The sequence below is a fragment of the Euprymna scolopes genome, chromosome 33 (assembly GCF_053919585.1).
Source record: "Euprymna scolopes isolate OS-2025 chromosome 33, ASM5391958v1, whole genome shotgun sequence".
Classification (NCBI taxonomy): domain Eukaryota; kingdom Metazoa; phylum Mollusca; class Cephalopoda; order Sepiida; family Sepiolidae; genus Euprymna; species Euprymna scolopes.
The window spans coordinates 69,544,212-69,563,838 of NC_136514.1; the positions used below are offsets into that span (position 1 = coordinate 69,544,212).

Consider the following 19,627-nt stretch of genomic DNA (forward strand, 5'->3'; position numbering starts at 1 on the left):
TTATTAAATTTTCTAGTTCATTTTCATTTATTGGTTCATGAGGGAGGTATATTGAGCAGATTGTGATTGTTTTGTGTAATGTGACTAGAGTTGTAATTGCTTGGAGATTTGTTTTGACAGAGAAATTGCTTTGAGGTATGTTATTCCTTACAAGAATTGAGGTGCCTCCATTAGCACGAAGGCCTGTGTTATGGAAATAGTTGTATTGTTCATAGTTTGGTGTTTTGAAATGGTTATTGTTTTGTAGGAAGGTTTCTTGTAAGCAAACAATGGTTGGATTGAAGAGCGAGATAAGTATAAGAAGTTCATTATAGTTAGATCTTATTCCACGACAATTCCATTGGATAATTTGTTGTCTTTTATTTCTATCCATGAGGATGTTTAGTTTTCCTCTAACTCCATCTCTTTAGAAGTAGAGGGTTTATCTTTTGTCGGAATTTGTATCTTTGGTGAAGTGTTTTGCTGGGTTTTTTCTTTTTTTTGTTTGGATCTGGATGTCGATCTGGATCTTGCTTGAGATGTTGCTGTTTTGGCTTCTTGTTCATTTTTTCCCCTCTTGATTACTCGTTTGGTTTCTTTTTTATCTTGGGTGTTTTCGGTTTCCATTTTTTCTAGAATTTGGAATCTATTTTGAGTGTCTATTGTTTGGTTTTCTTCTTTTCTGGAATGTTCTTTATTTGCTGTTTTATCATTGCTTATGTTTTTATTAATTTCTGGTGGTTGTTTTGTTGGTTTCTGTGATAATTTTTTTAATGGTTCTGTTGTGGATGGAATATTATTTTCTTTGTTCGGATTTGTTATTTCTATTTTGTTTCCCAGATTTGAGTATTTTCCTTTTAGGCTATTTTGAAATTCTGGCCATTCTTTAATATTTAATGTAATCAGTTTGTTTATCAGCTCGCTATATTGATCATGTATTTCATTATGTTGGTATGGTTTAGTTGTCTTTTTTGTTGTCTCAGCATATATGTTATCTTTCATGTACGTCTCAACTATTTTTCTGGCTTCTGGAAAGGTTGTGTTTTTCTTATAGTTTACTTCTATTATTTCTCATTCTTTTTTATATGTTTTGCATATTTTAGAGAAGACCAGGTGATCTTCTTTGCAGTTAGCGCATTTCACCTCATTTATGCATTTTTCTTCGGTGTGGTCAGGCTTTTTGTTGCCGCATTTTCCACATATTTTTATTCCTTTACAGGCTTCTTTATGATGTCCATATTTTTGGCAATGGAAACATCTTAATGGGGCTGGGATATATTGGTCTACTTTTACATTTAAGTAGCCAATTTTTATTTCCTTAGGTATTGTTGATTTGTTAAACGTTAATTATATATGTGTGTTAGTTGTTATTATTTTATTGTTTCTTTTTATGTTTATGCGGATGTGGTTGATTACTCCTTGTTTTTCTAATTCGGTTTTTATTTCTTCATCAGTTGCCAGCGATAGTTCATAATTTCGAATTACTCCTTTCGAAGTTTTTAGTGTTTTATGGGGAAAGACTTTGCACTTGTACTCATGGAAATTCTTCATTTTGAGTAGAGATTGAGCATCTCTAAGATTGGTTATCTCAACTAGTAGATTTCCATCGTTTGTTTTTTTTATCATTTTTGGTTTACTTTTTGTGGATAATGTCTTTTCTATTAGGAAAGGTGATAAATTTCCAATTTTTTTATTTTCGATTAATTCAATAACCAAGAATCATGGGAAGTTTCCTCCATCTATAGTTGGAGCGATTTTTCTAGTTTTGAATTTTTGTTCTTCATCTGAGCTTGAGAGGTCAGAGTCAGAGGAATGGTTTCTTTTTAAGGGTTTTGAGGGGGATACATTTGTTTTTATCAGCCATGGATTTTGGGATTTATTTTTCATCAACCTCACTCCCTACCCACCTCGGAGTCCAAAATTGGGGCATAGTAAGGGGGAAACCCATTCGCCTTGACCATGTCGGAGCTACGTGGAAGATATACTCTTTTGGTAAGAAGTTCTCAAGCACTATATTTTTTGTTCAATATGTCCTCAAAAATACATTTGCTCAGATGGAGTGTGGAGTTCTGGTCTTTCCAATTGATTGACCGTTGCCACCGCCTTCTAGCATTTACTTGGTTTGCCTATTTTTTGTAGTGAGGGAATAAATTTAAAAAAAAACTTTTTTTTAAAAGATGGGAGTACCTTTAAGTTTCGTTCTTTGTCATGGTAGTTGGTACTTTGGGTGTATGTGCTAGGGCTTGGCGTGACTGGCCCATTGATTGGATCGGGTGTCTCCGAACGCCCGTCTAGCCAAAGTAAGGGCCGAACTAATGTGTTGCAGTGCCTAGACTTTTCTCCACCCAAGTCTAGGTTAGCTCAATCACAAGGATCACGTCCTAAGGCATTACGGGTAGCAACCCACTGCTAACTGGTAGCCCCATTGAGAGATTTTTACCCTCTGCAGGGGGGGCAGTCAGCTTATTCTAGTGCCCTACCAACAGGGGAAAAAAAGGGGAGGGGCGGGGTTGGTAAGTAGGGAAGGAAAAAGAAAGGAGAGGGGAAGGGGGATGTTTTTGGTTTTGTAGAACACAATTAAGTTTTACAAAAGAGAATAGAAAAACAAAAAGGAACATCGATGTAGGTGCATTTCGTCTCAGGAAGCCAATAGACAGCCTTATCTGGTAGCATCAGCTTCAGAAATTGTTTAGCTGTCTCTTTTGAAGTTATTGACAAACATTTTAATGGTTAAATAAATTATATAATTTTAATAATATATAGTAATGATTATATAATAAAATAAATCAATAATGGAGAGTTAAGACTTGTAGTTATTCCTTGTAGAGTTGGAAGATATGTCAATGCTTGTTTATTAACCAGTTGCGTTACATTTCTTTATCTTACAGTTTCCCATATCATTTCTTTCTCAGTTCTTATGGCTGAACTACTTCATTAACTTGTAGATTTTTAAGTTCCATGAAAACTTAGTATTCAACAATCTCTCATAGCATTTCCAAGCATTCCTCTTGTCCTATTCATCTGTAGCTAATACTCCCTAACAATATCCAAATTTGTCTTTGCCATCTGTTTATATTGAATAGTAGCAGTTCAGCCTGGCTTTGCTCAGAGCCTATGTACTGTTCATAACTTGCCCTACGTGTGAATACACTATGTTCGATTTCAAATGTTTAAACCAAAAATTGTCTGAGTAATTTCGTAGAGACCGCAGATGTAAAAAATTTTTTAAATTTGACCCCTTAACATCTATTTTTGTCTCAAATCAAAGTTTTACCCATGTCCAAGTTACCTACATCTAAAATTTCAAGTCTTTAGACACAAAATTGATGGAGGAATTTGGTAGAATCTGCAAAAGTCAACTTTTTCAACTTTGACCTTTTGTTACATGATAAAGGGCTGTCGCCTTTTCATGTAAGTAAAAAATAGGGAATTAGTTAAATGTGAATATGAAATAGGATAGTCAAGATTCGAACTTGCGAAGCTAGATTTGGAATTGAAAATTCCAATCATAAGTTAAAATAAATACAGAATGTTATTGAAAATAAGGAATGTGGAATTGCAATTGTTTAGCTCACACAAAATAGTTATATACCTTTTTTTTTTTTTTTTTTACAGTGGTCACCACCTATCAAGGCCCGGAAGCCACTCAGGGATAAGAGTTATTGCAAATGCAATAACAAAATTCCGGGAATTATTTTTCTCTATTAGAGTAGATAAAGTTAGGACTTTATTTAAGTAATATACTTTATATACTATTACTGCAAGCTTGCCTATATTGAAAATGCTTGCTTCCTGGCTAGCCAATCAAACCATCTAATATAGTTAGTCTTATTTTCAATTATATTCGAAATATAACACAGTGACATTAGCAAAGAAAAAGTCACCTATGAAAACGAACCTCCTAAATTAAAACCTTGAATAATTATCTAAACTCGAATGTAAATTAATATTAAGCCGACTTTACAAATTGATAAAAGTTAATTATTGGATTTTAATTATAATGTGAAGCTCCAATGATTCAAACTCGATAGATAACAACAAACTTCCACCCATTAATATGGGAGGGGAGATTATCATCAAAAGTGTCCTGAATTGATATCTGTTTATTAGAAAAGGAATGTAATAATGAAATTTGTTTCTGTGAAAATTAAAATAAGGAATTTAACAGTCAATTGAAATTGTAAAGAGGCTATTTGAAAAATAGGTTACTGAACTCGGGGTCATGTCAAGTTTGGCAACGTGACGCATGTCACCAACGTGCTTTATGAGCACATGTTTAATCATGCAATGACGTGACGAGTTCTCAATATAGGTAGAGTTTTAGATGCAGTCTGGGAGAAGAGGAGAAGAGTCGGGAAGAGGGAGCCGAGAGAGAGGTCAGAGACGGCTGCTGACGTCAAGCCTTAGAAGCGAAAGGTTAGAGAAGAAAAGGCCATGTAAAGAAACTTTGAATTCCTTAAGCGAAATCATGGACCGGTCATGAAATAAAGGACGTTATCATTTTTGTGTATCTGCGTCTTCGTGTTGTGATTCAACAGAAAAGGTATTGTCCATTTATATTATAAGAACTTTGTGAAAATCATCTTAAAAATAGGTAAGAAATATATGTATCAATATTTATAGAAACACTCCCGTTCATACAGAACTGTCAAACGTATAAATGCCAAACGCACAAACTCTCAGTCTATCTATCTATATATCAAATCTCCTCTCATTGTGTATTACAAGCCGTCAGCTGTCTCGTATTAACATGTACAACAAACAAAAACATCTTAAGACATATGAACACTCCTAAGACTCTAATCTCCCACTAAAGCTCCTAAGACAAACAACAACAATACAATTTGGTACTTCTTTAAAATACCACCCACCATATAACACTTTTGGCAGCCAAATTTTCGCCCCAAAACTGATTAAAATGCTTACCGCATGTCCAAATACCCGTTATGTATAAATTTCAAATATTTAGACCCAAAATTGGTCGAGTAGTTTGCTAGATACTGCAAAGGTCAAATCTTTTGAACTTGGACAGTTCAAATTTATGTAAAATTTTAAATGTTTAGTTAGACCAGAAATTGGCTGAGTAATTTGGTAGAGACAGCAGAGGTCACACTTTTTTTTTAACTTTGACTCCAATTTTGACCCCTTAACATTTATTTTTTGGGGCTTAAATCAAATTAAAAAGTTTGAATCATGTTCAAGTAACCTACATTTAAAATTTCAAATGTTTAGACCCAAAATTGGCAGAGGAGTTTGATAGAATTTTCAAAGGTCAAATCGTTGAACTTTGACTCCTTGACAGCCAAATTTCTGGCCGAAAACTGATTAAAGGATTTTCCCAAATCTCAATACCCTCATGTCAAATCTCAAGTCTCTCGACTGAAAATTGACAGAGTTATTTGGTAGAGAAATGTACACACACAGACATTTTCACTTTTATAGATATATAGCCTCCATCCTTCTGATCATCCCATTGTAGTATATCTGGACACCAAGCTTGCTCAACCTCTATCTTGTCTTATTGTTAAAACCTTGCTCTATATTCCTTTAAGATTTTTGTATAAATATATATTTTAAATGTTATTTTGAAATTATTAATCATAGGCCAATTTTGTCTATTTTTATACCAATGTCTCAATCTACCTTATTCAAATATACTATTTAATTAATATATATATATATATATATATATATATATATATATATATATATATATATATACATACACCATAATCGTGTTGACACACCGTTTCTCATCAGATCACCAAAGTTAAGCAATGTTTGAGTCTGGTTAGTACTAGATGAGTGATTATTTGAGAATTCTAGGTATGTGCTCTTTCGACATTTGCTTCCAGTCGTCCTGTACATACACTTCACTTGCCATTGGTATTTAACAATGTCGACTCAGGAGAGGTGTGGTTGGAGATTGCGCACCTCCTTCCACAAAACTTTCACATGCAAGTGCCCCTACAGTGTGTATCCATAGTCTGTGAAAAATTGAAGGAGCTTTTATTATTATTTATATATATATATATATATATATATATATATATCTCACTAGATTTTTTAGCCCTAGAAAAAGGGTCAAAAGTTATAGCCTGTTTGGTTAGAATTTATACCAAATATTGCCTTGTTATCCTCTGTGACACCAGATACATATCCTTATTCACTAAATCTTTCCTCCACTTAATCTATCGTTTCTGATTTTCTTTAATACACTTCTCAACTTTCTCTTCCACCATTGCCATTTTATCTTGGAAGCTCTTTCATCCACTCACATATCTATTGTTACCTCAAACAGTGTATCCTTCAACTTCTTCCACACTTCCTAAAGGGAATATTGGTAACAATGTTCAATCACATGGTATTTTAACTTGCATTTCACATATTCTTCATTCAATCTCTACTCATTTCTTCAAATAATTAGTAATCATTACTATCACTAATAGATTTAATTAAATGTTTTTTAAACCATCAGCAATAGCATTCATACTGTGAACCAAAATTTTTCTGCACCATCAGTCATAACAATTTTTATATGTTGGTATGCATTTGACAGCTTTAAGAAATTTATTTCAAAACTAACCTATCACTGGTAACTCCATTTATATTTCCTATATTTATATTTCCTATACCTCTTTGAACTGACCCTATTACCTTAACTGTTCTACATCTAACTCGTTTTTCAGCATCAAAGTATTCTGCACATATCTACTTATACTTTGTGTGTCTATTATTTTGGTCCATCTGTTGTCCTTTTTCTCGCTAATTACTGTGACAATCTGGCTGAAATTTTATATGGACCTTTGTTATGATACGATGCAACAAACTAAGTTTTAGAGCATTCATTTGATGCACAGTTATGGTTTAGTATCTAATGCAAGAATGAACTATATTCCACCATCAGTTTGGTATAAATCACTCATTCTAATCCAACAGTTTATAACTTTTGCCTCTTTTTAATAGTTTATATATTATACATAATTATATAAATGCAACTTTGTGTGTGTGAGTTCGTTCCTTATAGACTCCGAAACGGCTGAACAGATTTTCTTTAAGATTTATAGAACTTTAGTGTATAAGTCTGGGAGTGATATTGGTTTTGTCTCAGAATAACCACGATAATTACCGATAATCGGAACAATTATTTTAATTTATCATTAGTAAAGCCATTTTTTTCCATGTCGACACTCAGCAACAATGATAAAACAGGCCGTGTAAATTCTCCTGTGAGTAAGTTGATAGCATGTTTTTTGTTTTTTTTTTGCATGACGTGGTCTGTAGGTTTAAACTCAGCACGTGAATTTCTTAATTTTTCATTAACTGCAAAGAATTTTATAAGAAAATTTATGTTTTTTGGGGTTTTTTGCATGACGTGGTCTGTAGGTTCAAACTCCACACAGATTTTTTTATGTTTTTGTTTTGTTAACTGGAAAGAAGTTTATATAAAATAATTTTATAAAAGAAACAGTAGGTGCTCTTGAGTGCAATGTAAAATAACATTTTGGGCCAAGTTACTGCATAGAGGCATGTGAAGCTTCCTCTCAGACGATTTCACGAATTTTGATGACAATATAGGAGTGTGAAACATTCGTTGATCATAATTCAATCCTGGGCAACGTCAGATCTTCCTGTTAGTATATATATATATATATATATTTTAAATAATATATTTGAATTAAGTAGATTAAAACATTGGTATAAAAACAAACATAATTGACCTGATTAACAATTTCAAAATAACATCTTTTAAAATGTATAAAGAAAAATCTTAAACGAATATATAGCAATTACATAAATGCAACATTGTGTGTGTGAGTTTGGTTGCAATAACTTACTTTAATACATGCATTTAATATGAGAAACTGAATGACGATCGTACATATAGCATATTATCTTTGTTCTTCCTCATGCCACTTACCCGGTAACTTGCTTTATAGTCCACTGAGGTCCATAAACCCTGACATCACTGAGTCCTTTTAATACATGCAGACAACATTCCCGGAAACGAACCATATCAGCATCAGCCATGCTGTTTGAATAATTCTCTAAGAGAGATTCAACCACCTGGAAAAAAGCAAATAGTCGATTCAAATCACAAAATACATATTTCCTTAACAATACTAACAGATGATAAAAGAAAATGCAACTGGTTACCAAAAAAAAAAATGTAACTGCAAAACTTCAATAAAATGATGGAATCTTTTGAAAAATAAAAATGTTCTAATAAAGAAATTTTTGTAAAAGTCCCAAAAATAAATTTCTGATAATTTTAAATTTGTACATCATAGGGTAGGTTGATTTTAAATAGAAGAGGAGAGGTATGTCTGTTTGTGTATGCATACACAGACATACCTCTCCTATTCTATTCGTGTGTCTCTGTCTCTCTCTAATGTTGAGCAATTCATTTTAAAGACTGTCTTAAGAAACATTGGAAAAACAATAACTTTAAGCTTTCAGGTTATTTTCAACCAAAATGTTTGGCACATTTTCAGAGTAAAAGTAACAATATACATCAATTTGTTAACATCTTGTAGCTATGAAGATATTTATACAAAAAGTAAAATACCATAATAAAAATAGTTACATGTACATAACTGATTCAATATAAAAGAAAAAGGAAACTGATCTCATTTCATAATTGTTTTTGAAACTACCAAAGTATTAAACAAAATAAATTATTATCCACCCACACATGCACACACACAATAATTTTATCTCTAGTGACCCCAAGGAAATGAATATTTCTGTATCTCTTTGTCTTATAACCAGGTCAGGGATCATACTAAATCCAATGACAGAAAAAGTTTCTAGGTGTTTCATATATAGTTTATGGCTATTAGCTGTGCACACATGTCCACAACTTTCTAATAAATTAGATGTTTGAAAATAACAAGGATTATTCAGTGCTTCTGATTTGACAATCCTTAAAACTATTTGCTAAAGAACTTTGCCGCAGAGCCACATTTTGAGGCTTCAAAATAATTGAAACTGTAAAACCATCTTTTACAGACTGGTATTAAAGAATTTATATTAAAACCCTCATATATGGGATTTTTTTTGTTTTAAATAAACTTTTTTTATATATCTAAATCATAGGTTTTTCGTTTTACATATCTAAATGTAATATTACATTATTGGCTGAAACGTAAATATAACCAAAACGAGGATAGTGATCCAAATATACAAGTTTGGCATTAATAATAATTTTTGCAATACGTTTTTGGCATTAATAATAATTTTTGCAATACCTTCTTTAAGTTTTTTTTCTTTACGAAGGAGGAGAGATGGGATAGTGTAGACTTTATTTTTGCTTCATTAAAAGATCAATTTAAAATTTAATTATATATTCACGTTTATTCATTGCTTAAGAAAACATTTTATCTGTTAAAAAAATATCTAATGTATTTTCATTTTTGTGTCTCAAACTAAGGTTAAACATTTCAACTACTGTTTGTTATCATTTCACCTGTCATCTGCTTCGATCAGGTCATCATCAATTGATATCCTCCATGTCTTAAGTGGTATATTGCAGGGTTTGGGATCATTGACAAGGAAAGTTTCAGATGACAGGTGAAATGACTGTACCAGTTGAAATATTGTGATATCTCATGGTAATTTTCTTCATTCAATGTGCTGCAGTCACGATCAAATACTTTTACTGTTTCTTCTTCGACAACGTTATGAAGCCATGTACGTTATGAAGCCATATACCAGGTACTTTTTTTTCTCTCCTTCCATTACTCAAAACAAGTAAAACGGATGTCATTGTTTTTTTGTTGTATTTTTTTTACAATGCTGTACAAGTAAGGTTTCAGTTTGTTTTATGACATAAATCATTTTTCTATTTCTAGATTTGGATTATTAGGAGTACTATTCATGTTAAAGGTGTTGATTAGCAATCAGTTTTAAGCAACAGTCACTTTTTTGGTGTGACAACAACTAGGAATAACCTAAGAGTTAACATTTTGACCTGGTCATGGCTGATAGAATAAGAACACTATCCATACAAATAAAAGGTGCAATTTGAAATACTGTACAAGTTTAAAGATTCCAAAGTAAAAAAAGAATGCACGTAAATAAAATTGGATGATACATCAGAAACCCGATTATAATCAAAATGAGAATACTGATCCAAATAATTCAAATACAAAAGTTTGGTTGTTTTGGCATTAATCCAAAACAATATTTTTAATACAATTCATTAAATGCAAGTCGCTTCTTTTTTAAACCAACAAATAACAGGCTCATACGTTTTCCAATAGTTGCAGTGCATAAGTGAAAGAGTAGAAAGTGGACCTTAGGTTTTGGCAGCCTCATAACTCTTGTTTTCCTTATTTAATCCTTAGATTTTATGAGTGATGTTTCTGACAATGGGGAAATAATAGCTGTTTTCTAGGTTAGAATCTATCAATCTAAAACTTATTGTTTGCTAGTTTTTGACCTTAAAGTAGTATTTATTTTGTTTTTGATCTCTTTAAGTGGCTTCATGTCTTGTCTAGAGAGATTTTTTCATTAAAAAAATTTTTATTTTAACAGACCATAGCTGGTTTCATAGCCGACAGATGTAAGCCTAACCCTCATCCACAGGAAATAATATTTACCTTTTGTACAAGAGCCGAAGAGGAAGGAATATCCCTGTTCGTTCTGGCCGTGAGAATTGCATCAATGATTGATTGCAAATTCATTCCCAAGTTTAAGTTTGCACTTGAGACGCTGTTCAGCAGTTGTTGGCTGTTTTGTTCAATGTCGTGAATTACTTTGTCAAACACCTGGCCCATTCCGTCAGGATATTGCTGAAAACGAAACAAAAATTAAAAGCTTTTTAAAAAGTATTCAACTTTAAAAATATATATTTTTTAAATTGTTTAAATGTTGTACCTCTTCACCTCATAGATATACAAGATTAGTCAAGCGTAATATTGTGCAAGGAGAAATAGGTATTTTGAAATGATAAACAATTTAAGCTGCAACTGTTGAGTATCAGCCATAGATGTCATCTGTAGCATTGGAGCCACCTCTATAAAGAAATGCTAATTGAAAAGTTCTAGAAATTTATGATGTAACCAACGAGAAGGACAAGTGGGTAAAAAACAAAGTAAAAAATGCAAAAATTAAAGTGTAGTATCTGTTCTGCAGATGCTGCACTTAAGATGATTTGTACCAGTCAATGAAGGGGAAACCCTCTATACTGGGACAATTATTTTTGGTAACCAGAGTGCCCTCTTTTTGCCTACTTTTAGGGGAGCTGGTTTTTACCCCACATTAAACACGGCCTTGTGCCTAATTTGCTTTGGTGGTGAAGCAAATAAATACACTAAGCAGAAGAGTGGTTGGTTGGTTTATTGTGGCTTCACGACATATCAACCACTGCACGTCGTTTAATGCCAAGTTATGTATTTAGTTGAGATAATTTTTTTTTTATTGTCAGAGTTATGTATTTTTAAAATTTTTGAGTTTTTACAGTTTAAAGTGATTTGAAGAGTTGTATTTTTTTTTTTTTTTTTTTTTTTTTTTTTTTTAAGTATTTGATGATTTGGTATGGTGTTACCTTGTGAAACAATTCTTTGATTTCGTTTACTGTATAATATTTCTGGTAGTTTTGTATTTTTGACATTCTGTTAATGTTTTGTCATTTGTTTGTTGCAAAAAGTGTGTTAATTTGGCATGTGTGATTCTGATTAGAACGCTATTTTCTCTCCATCTTTTTATTGTTGTTTTGCTTTTGTGTTTTATTATGGGTTCGTGCTCGTGTAGTTTGTTTTGGGTATATGTGTCCCATTCTGTTTGCCATTTATTTTTATTATATTCCCTTATTTTTCTGCTGAAATCTGTGTATGGTATTTTGATGTTTGTTATATTTTTGCTAATGGCTTCTTTGGCCAATTTGTCAACTTCTTCATTGCCTGGAATACCAACATAACTTGGTATCCAGGCTAACATTATTTCTTTTCCTTTTTTCAATAATTTCATTGTATTTGTTCATTATATCTAATATATAAGGATGCTCTAGTTCTTCTCCTCTTAGAGCTAAGATGCATGACAAAGAATCGGTATATATAATGAATTTTTTCTTATTGTTGTTCTTAATTCAAGTGCCATTTTGATTGCTTGTAGTTCTGCTGTGTATATTGATGAGTCGATGGGAAGTCTTATTTGGAGATGGTTCTGTCCATCTGTACATGCTGCACCTGTTCCTTTTTTGTTTTGGCTCCATCAGTGTATATTTCTGTTGTAGGTACTTTTCTCTGAGTTCGCCAAAGTGGCTTTTATTTATTAAGTTGTTGATATTGTTTTTTTTGGTATTTAGTAAGAATCAGATCAGTGCTTGGGTCTTTCAAAGTCCATAGTGGTTTGTTGCTTACTGTGTGTGTGATTATGTTATTAGGGTTTTCGTTAATTTTAGTTAATATTTCTTTGATGCGATATCCGAAAGAAGGTATGTTTTTTGGTTTGCTGGTATAAAAGTTTGTATATTGTAGGTTGAAGGTTTTTTCGTGTGTTGGGTTGTTTGGATCACTTTGTAGTTTTATTGCATATTGTGTTATTAATTTCTGCCATCTTAAATGTAGAGGGGGTTAATTGGCTTCTTTGTATAGGCTTTCCATGGATGATGTTTGATATGCTCCCAGACTGAGTCCTAGATTTTGTATGGTTATTCATTTTTGGAGATAGGATTTACGGGTATAGCTATATGTGATGCATCCATAATCTAATTTTGATCTTATGTGTGCCTGGTATATTTTTAACATTATGTCTTGGTCTGCTCCCCAGTCTGTTTTTGATATTACTTTTAAAATTTTCATTGCTTTTTGGCATTTTTGCTTTAAGGTTAGTGATATGCATATTGAAATAAAGTTTATTGTTCAGTGTGATACCTAGAAATTTCGTGTGTTGTGCTATTGGGATTGGGTTTCCTTGTATTTGTAGTTGTGGGTCTAGATGATATTTTTGCTTTCTGCAGAAATGAATACAGACAATTTTGTTTTGTGCCAACTTGAATCCATTTTTATCGATTCAGTTTTCTATTTTGTTTAAGCATTGCTGCATCTTTCTTTCAATTGTTATATTTAATGCAGAATATGCAATTGAAAAGTCATCTACAAATAATGATCTTACAAATTCTGTGTCAACTATTTGTGTGATTTCATTTATTTTAATTAGGAATAAGGTGGTGGATAATATACTACCTTGTGGCACTCCTGCTTCTTGCTCGTATTGATCTGATAGTGTGTTTCCTTGTCGTACTTTGTAATACCTTTGAGACAGAAAGTTTTGTATAAATATTGCCATATTTCCTCTTATTCCCCTATTTCCAGGTTGTATCATAGGCTTTTTGGATGTCAAAAAAGACTGCCACCACATGGTGTCCGCGTACAAAACTGTCTGTAATAAATGATTCTAGTCGTACTATTTGGTCGTTTGTGCTTTGTTTTTGTCTATATCCACTCTGATATTTTGATAAGAGGTTTTTTTCCAGGTACCACATTAAGCGGTTGTTTATCATTCTTTCCATAGTTTTGGAGAGGCAGCTGGTTAGGGCTATGGGTCTGTAACTGGTTGGGTTACTTGCATTTTTATTTGGTTTGGCAATTGGTATGATGGCTGATTCAAACCAGGATTTTGGTATTTCTCCTGTATTCTATATTTTGTTTTAGTCCTCTGCAGTTCCATTGTAGGAATGTTGTTTTGCCATGATTTGTAAGGTTTTGCATGGGTATTGTTTTTATTTATTTATTTTTTTTTTTCCTGTTTATCGTCATTTATAGGTTCATGGGGTAAGAGGAATATCTTGATTCCTCAGTCTCCATGACTTCTGGATTTTCGAGTCCTAGAGGCATAGTGTTTTTTTGTTTATCTCTACTTTTGGATTGTGAGCGCTGTCGTGGTTGTGGTGTGTAAGGGAGTTTAGGTTCATGCGCCGCAGAGGTTGTTTCGCTGTTCCGCCGGCCCCTTCTTTCCAGGGGATACTTCGGCATGTCTACCTCTTTCTGAATACCCAGGGGAGTGCCTTTTAGCCTGGAGAGTGAACGTGACCTGTCCGCTGAATTTTTTTTTTTCTGCTATTTTGTTTCTTTTCCCTCTAGTATGTTTTTGGGTGTTTGCTTTTTTTTTTTTTTTTTTTTTTTTTTTTTTTTTTTTCGGCTAAAGGGGTTGTTCCTATTGGATGTGGTGTTTGGGTTTTTGGTTCCGGCGAGGTTTTGTTCATATTTATTTTTTTCATTTCTTCAATTGTGTTTGTCAATATTTTGATTTGATCGGTGAGGTCTTGGATTTTAATGTCTAAGTTTGTTGTGTGATAATTGTTGTTGTGTTGTATTAGTATTAGGAGTATTCTTTTTTGTTATTTCTGAATATTTAATTGTTTCAACTTTTTTTCCTTGCTTCTGGGTAGGTGACATTTAGCGTGTATTTAATTTTGGTAATTTCTTTTTTCCAAATTTCAAAGTCTTTGGAGTAGGCACTGTGATTTTCTTTGCAGTTGGCACATTTGGGAGTTTTTTGACAGTTGGCATGATTGTCATTTTCTCCGCACCTTCCACACACTGGGTGGCGTGTGCATTGATTCTGATGGTGGCTAAATTTTTGACATTTGAAACAACATAGTAGGTTGGGGATTTAAATTTCGACTTTCAGTTTCTCGTAGGCTATTTTTATTTCTGGTAGGATTTTTTGTTGTTTTTGTAGAACATATTTAAGTCTTACAAAAGAGGATAGAAAACAAAAACAGAAATTTAATGTAGGTGCATTTCGTCTCAGGAAGCCAAAAGACAGCCTGATCTGGTAGCAGAAGAGTGGAACTTTCTATTAGACGTAAAAAAGAAAAAAACTAGTTAAAATATGAACACAAACCGTGTGCTGAAGCATGCATTACACCACCATTATCATTCTACACGCCAGGCCAAAGTCATTAACCCATCCAGTACTATAACAAAGAATCTGTATCTCAAGTAAAACAAATCTAATTTCTAAGAATAAGAAAGTTTTACTTTGAATGAGTAGCACTTGCTTCACCATTGAGCTTCCCATTAAAATCAAAGACTTTTTCAAAGAGAATATCTCCTGCGTGGTCTGACTATGGCCAGAGATATTTTCAGATAGTGCTATCTTTCTCTTGGCCAGGCATTTAACAACTGTATCATCCTCCATTCACATGAACTAGCAAAACATGGTACACTGCATGTGTTTATAAGGGCTACATGTCAAGATATAGACATGATAGACAGAAAGTTAGTCGTAACACAATAGATAAGCTGATGAAATCTTTCTCTTTCTGGACCACAAAAGAGTAGTCATGCTGGGGGATAACTAGAGAGAACGATTGTCTCGTACAGTTTTGCTGTGAGCATTGCATGAGACAGAAGTATGCAAGTTTAGATCTGATAGTAGCCGAAGACAGGTCAAGAACAGATCTCAAATTTAACATGCTCTTTTTAAGGTAAAAATAAAATAACTTTTTATAATATAAGTAGCCTTTGTTCACTATTTTATACAAGTGTTTAAGTTTTAGTACAGTGGTCCCTGCCATCAGTGCGGAGAAGCCTTGCTTGAAAGATGCCAAAAAAGACCCAGAGATAAAACTCACTAACAGATGTAGTCGACATTATATCAACCCCTTTAGTCTAAAGTGAATGTGCCTATCATTTCATAGTGCTTAATACTCGAGGAGTTGCTTGCCCTCTCCAGGACCTAACAACCGTTCCAGAGACGTTCTCACTACATGGACAAACTAAGTAACCCTCCCCAATGATCGGGTTACAACTGAACAACGTATGATGGCTCAACAAAGACCTGTAGTTCAGACTGACCACCTTACCACAAATGTAAGTGCAGCATCATGATAATGCTCAAAGTAACAGTCCACAATTTACAAAAATAATATACAGATACAAAAATTGTATACAAGTGACTTCTTGAACATGGGTATATGTGTGTAGGTCATTGGGGTCCTGTCACTAGTCTTTATATCTGAGTTAAGCCTTCCATCTCTCCAATTCAGGAGCTCAGCTAAAACTGAAGTTTCTTGTGAAGACTCACAGTTCTCCTTCAACAGCCAGTAACCAATACATCCGTTTTTCAGTCAGCTTACCACCAAAAATTGGCTGCATCTGCTATTTTCTCAACTTACTTTTGACATCACTATCGGGCCACTGAAGAAGTCAACCATTGTTATGCCATTGCTGGTCAGCAGAGTTCAATGGATCAGTTGACTGTTTACTGTCATTCATTTTCTAGTTAATCTCTCCTGACGGTCCTGGTTGTAGGGCCACTTGATAGCAATATACAAGTCAAGGATGTTTTGGTTTGAAATCAAGGAATCGGGTCATTTTAGTGCTGTGCAACTAACTCCGTTGAAGATGATGGTTTACCAAATTGAATAAATTAAGATTGTGACTGTTCAGTATTGTTGGTGTTCATCCACTCATCCAAAATCTAATTTAATTAGTGCAAAAAACAAATACAAGATGGTAATGCAGCAACCATCATATGTAGAATCTACATACCAAAGTGAAATTTTGTTTTCATTTTTAAATTAGAGACTAACATCAAGTAATATCTGAACTATACACACATTAACACTTGGATGATAGAGCACACAAGCAATCAAGCTAGATAACAAACATGTACAAAATAAAAACACAGAGTTGGGAAAAACACCTTTCAACTCTTCTACATGACTTGTGACACATTGGGATTTTTTTCAATATAATTTGATTTGAATAAAGCAAACAAGTTTCGATAACAAAATAGTTGGTGTTTCAGCACTTCACTTATCAAATTTGGTGCATGGCAGTGGTCACTAAATCAGAGTCCATTACAATTGTTTTGAGCAGTAATTAGAAGTTTCCAGTAACAAACTTCATTCTGGCATCCTCCTGTTAAGTAGACATATTTGCTATGTAAAAAACACTTACACGGATTTGTCCCTATCACTAGCAGAATATGAGAAATACTTACGGGAATAGATTTGGCAATACCAGGTTGGACTTGGGCTTCACTCACAGGCTGGAATCCTGGAATATTACGTGCAAACTCATCATATACAGCAACTTGTTGAGGCGTCACACCTCCAACCTAGAAAGGAAAAAAAAAAATGTATATACAAGTTTTTATAGAGGAGTCACATTCCCTTTTTTTTTTTTTTTTTTTTCTTCAATAAAAACTTTCTAGGAGGAAAACAAGGTGAAGACAAAGTAAATAAAGATTAATTTTGTTTTATGGTTAAATGTTTTATTATTTTATAAAGGTGAGGATATTATAAAACAGTAACCACCCAAATTGTCATCTAAGGACAGGCACATGCTGTTAGGCATGCATATACATACACATCTTTCTTCGGCTGCATTTTTTTTCTTTTTTTTTTGCAATTGAGCATTGGCAGTTTCTCTGCTTTTTATAAAACATTAAAGACTTTTTTTAAATATTTCTTTAGATAATTTCTTTAGTGTCTTTAATAGATTGTGTAGTTGCCATTCTGCAAATTTATCAGACATAAGTCCAATATAAATAGATAAAAGTTTGTCGAAACTAGACATAATTGTAAGAGAGAAGTAGCTGCAGCCAAGAACAGGTATTCAGAAGTCATTAGAAAACACGGAGTCATAGAAATTAGGGATTCACGGTTTCCGGAAAATTTATAATAGTGTAGTAAACAATGGTTAATCAATAATCCCCTCACTATCCCAACAACTTGAGATAGTCTGCACGGCAACCAAAAAAGAAAACCTGCTTGCCTGACGGTTTGTCTATAAGTCCACTTTAGACCTAACTAACCACCTCCTTCCATATTTGCCTTTGTAGACTGAAGCCACTTTAGACCTAACTAACCACCTCCTTCCATATTTGCCTTTGTAGACTGAAGCCACTTTAGACCTAACTAACCACCTCCTTCCATATTTGCCTTTGTAGACTGAAGCCACTTTAGACCTAACTAACCACCTCCTTCCATATTTGCCTTTGTAGACTGAAGCCACTTTAGACCTAACTAACCACCTCCTTCCATATTTGCCTTTGTAGACTGAAGCCACTTTAGACCTAACTAACCACCTCCTTCCATATTTGCCTTTGTAGACGGAAGCCACACTCGATCTGAAAATCACCCCTTCCCTTAGCGGTGATTCCATAAAAAACCTAGACCTCAAAAGCATTTAATCCCTGCTATAATATTTAAAAAAATGTTCTAGTGAAGTTGCTCTGGTACTCTCCAAACTTTTCACCAAATGAATGAATCTTGCTTTCCAGACTGCTGAAAAATTGCTTCTGTTGTATCACATTTTCAAAATTCTGGTGAGAGAACTGACCCACTCATTTATCACCTCATTAGCCTTCTTTTTGTCCAAATCTTTCAATCCTTAATAAAACACTAGTCCATCACCTGATAATCAACTTTTTTCTGACCGGCAGTATGGATTTAGGCAAGCCCGTTCTACTGCAGATATCCTTACATATATACTGCGCACTGGATTAAGGCAGGGGAGACTAGGTCGATAGCTCTAGACATATCTAAGGCCTTTGATAGAGGTTGGCCTCTCATCAAAATTAAATCATATAGTATTATTGGATGTTTACTTAACATGACCAAATTCTTCTCAGATAATAGAAAAATCCAAGATTCTTGGTGGTCGTACATCTGAAAAACAGGATATAAACACAGATGTGTCACAGGCCATTATTATTCCTGATATTCACAAACGACCTTCCTGATAAAATTGTCTTTGTGATGAGTATATTTGCTGATAACATTACACTTTATAACAGACTTGAGGGGAAAACTAATGAATACATATCTAAAGAAATGGCCAAGACTCTAGAGAAAGACCTCCAGTCAGTAGTAGAATGAGGCCATAAATGGATGGTAAACATTCAATGCTGCCAAGACTAAGCTTATTTCGTTTAATAATTACAAGAAACCTCAATCGCCGATTGTTATGGTTAATGATACATTACCTGAAAGTACTTCCCTCACACTCCTAGGCTTAACATTCACAAACAACATCAATTGGAACAAATACATTCAGATAATTGCCAAGGCTGATGCAAGGAAGGAGAGCTTTCTACCGTGCTAAAAGGTTACTCACACCCAAGAGTATTCTGTATCTCTACAAAGCCACTATTCCCCCATGCATAGAATATTGGTGTCACATCTGGACAGGTGCATATGTCACTAGTCTCTCACTTCTAGATAACATTCAACAAAGAGTCGCCAACCTAATATGTCAACCAAGCTCCAACCTCTGTCCCATCACCAAAATGTGGCATTCCTGTGCCTGTTTTACAAGTACTTTAAGTGTTCGAACTCAAAGCACTAGTCCCCCTCAACGTATAAACCTCCGACGAACTAGACAAGCAGCAAAATCCCATCGCTACACTGTAGAGATCCATAGATGTCATAAAGCCTTCTACTCAAATAGATTCTTCCCTCAAACTGCTAGACTTTGAAATTCCCTCCCAGGCCCCTGCTTCCATGACTGTACTGCTGTGCAGAAGTTCAAATGTAATGTGAACAGACATCTCACTACCCAACTCCCTATAGTATCCTGGCAAATCTGGTCCCTATTAGTAGTTCCTTACAACTTAGTGGCACTGCGCCTTGTTTGGGTTAAAATATATATATATATATATATATGTATATGCATGTGTGTATGAA

General features: G+C 33.8%; 1 protein-coding gene across 4 annotated transcripts in view; it reads right to left on the reverse strand.

Annotated features, from left to right (window-relative positions):
* LOC145258285 (CCR4-NOT transcription complex subunit 1-like) overlaps window positions 1-19,627 on the reverse strand; it is a 267,943-nt gene that overhangs the window by 91,415 nt on the left and 156,901 nt on the right. For all 4 annotated transcript variants that reach the window (XM_080116291.1, XM_080116293.1, XM_080116294.1 and 1 more), the window contains 3 exons: window positions 16,939-17,055; window positions 10,584-10,775; window positions 7,901-8,046 (listed from right to left, as the gene is read on the reverse strand). In XM_080116291.1, the coding sequence (XP_079972417.1) occupies window positions 7,901-8,046; window positions 10,584-10,775; window positions 16,939-17,055 (455 nt within the window). The remainder of the gene's footprint in view (window positions 1-7,900; window positions 8,047-10,583; window positions 10,776-16,938; window positions 17,056-19,627) is intronic.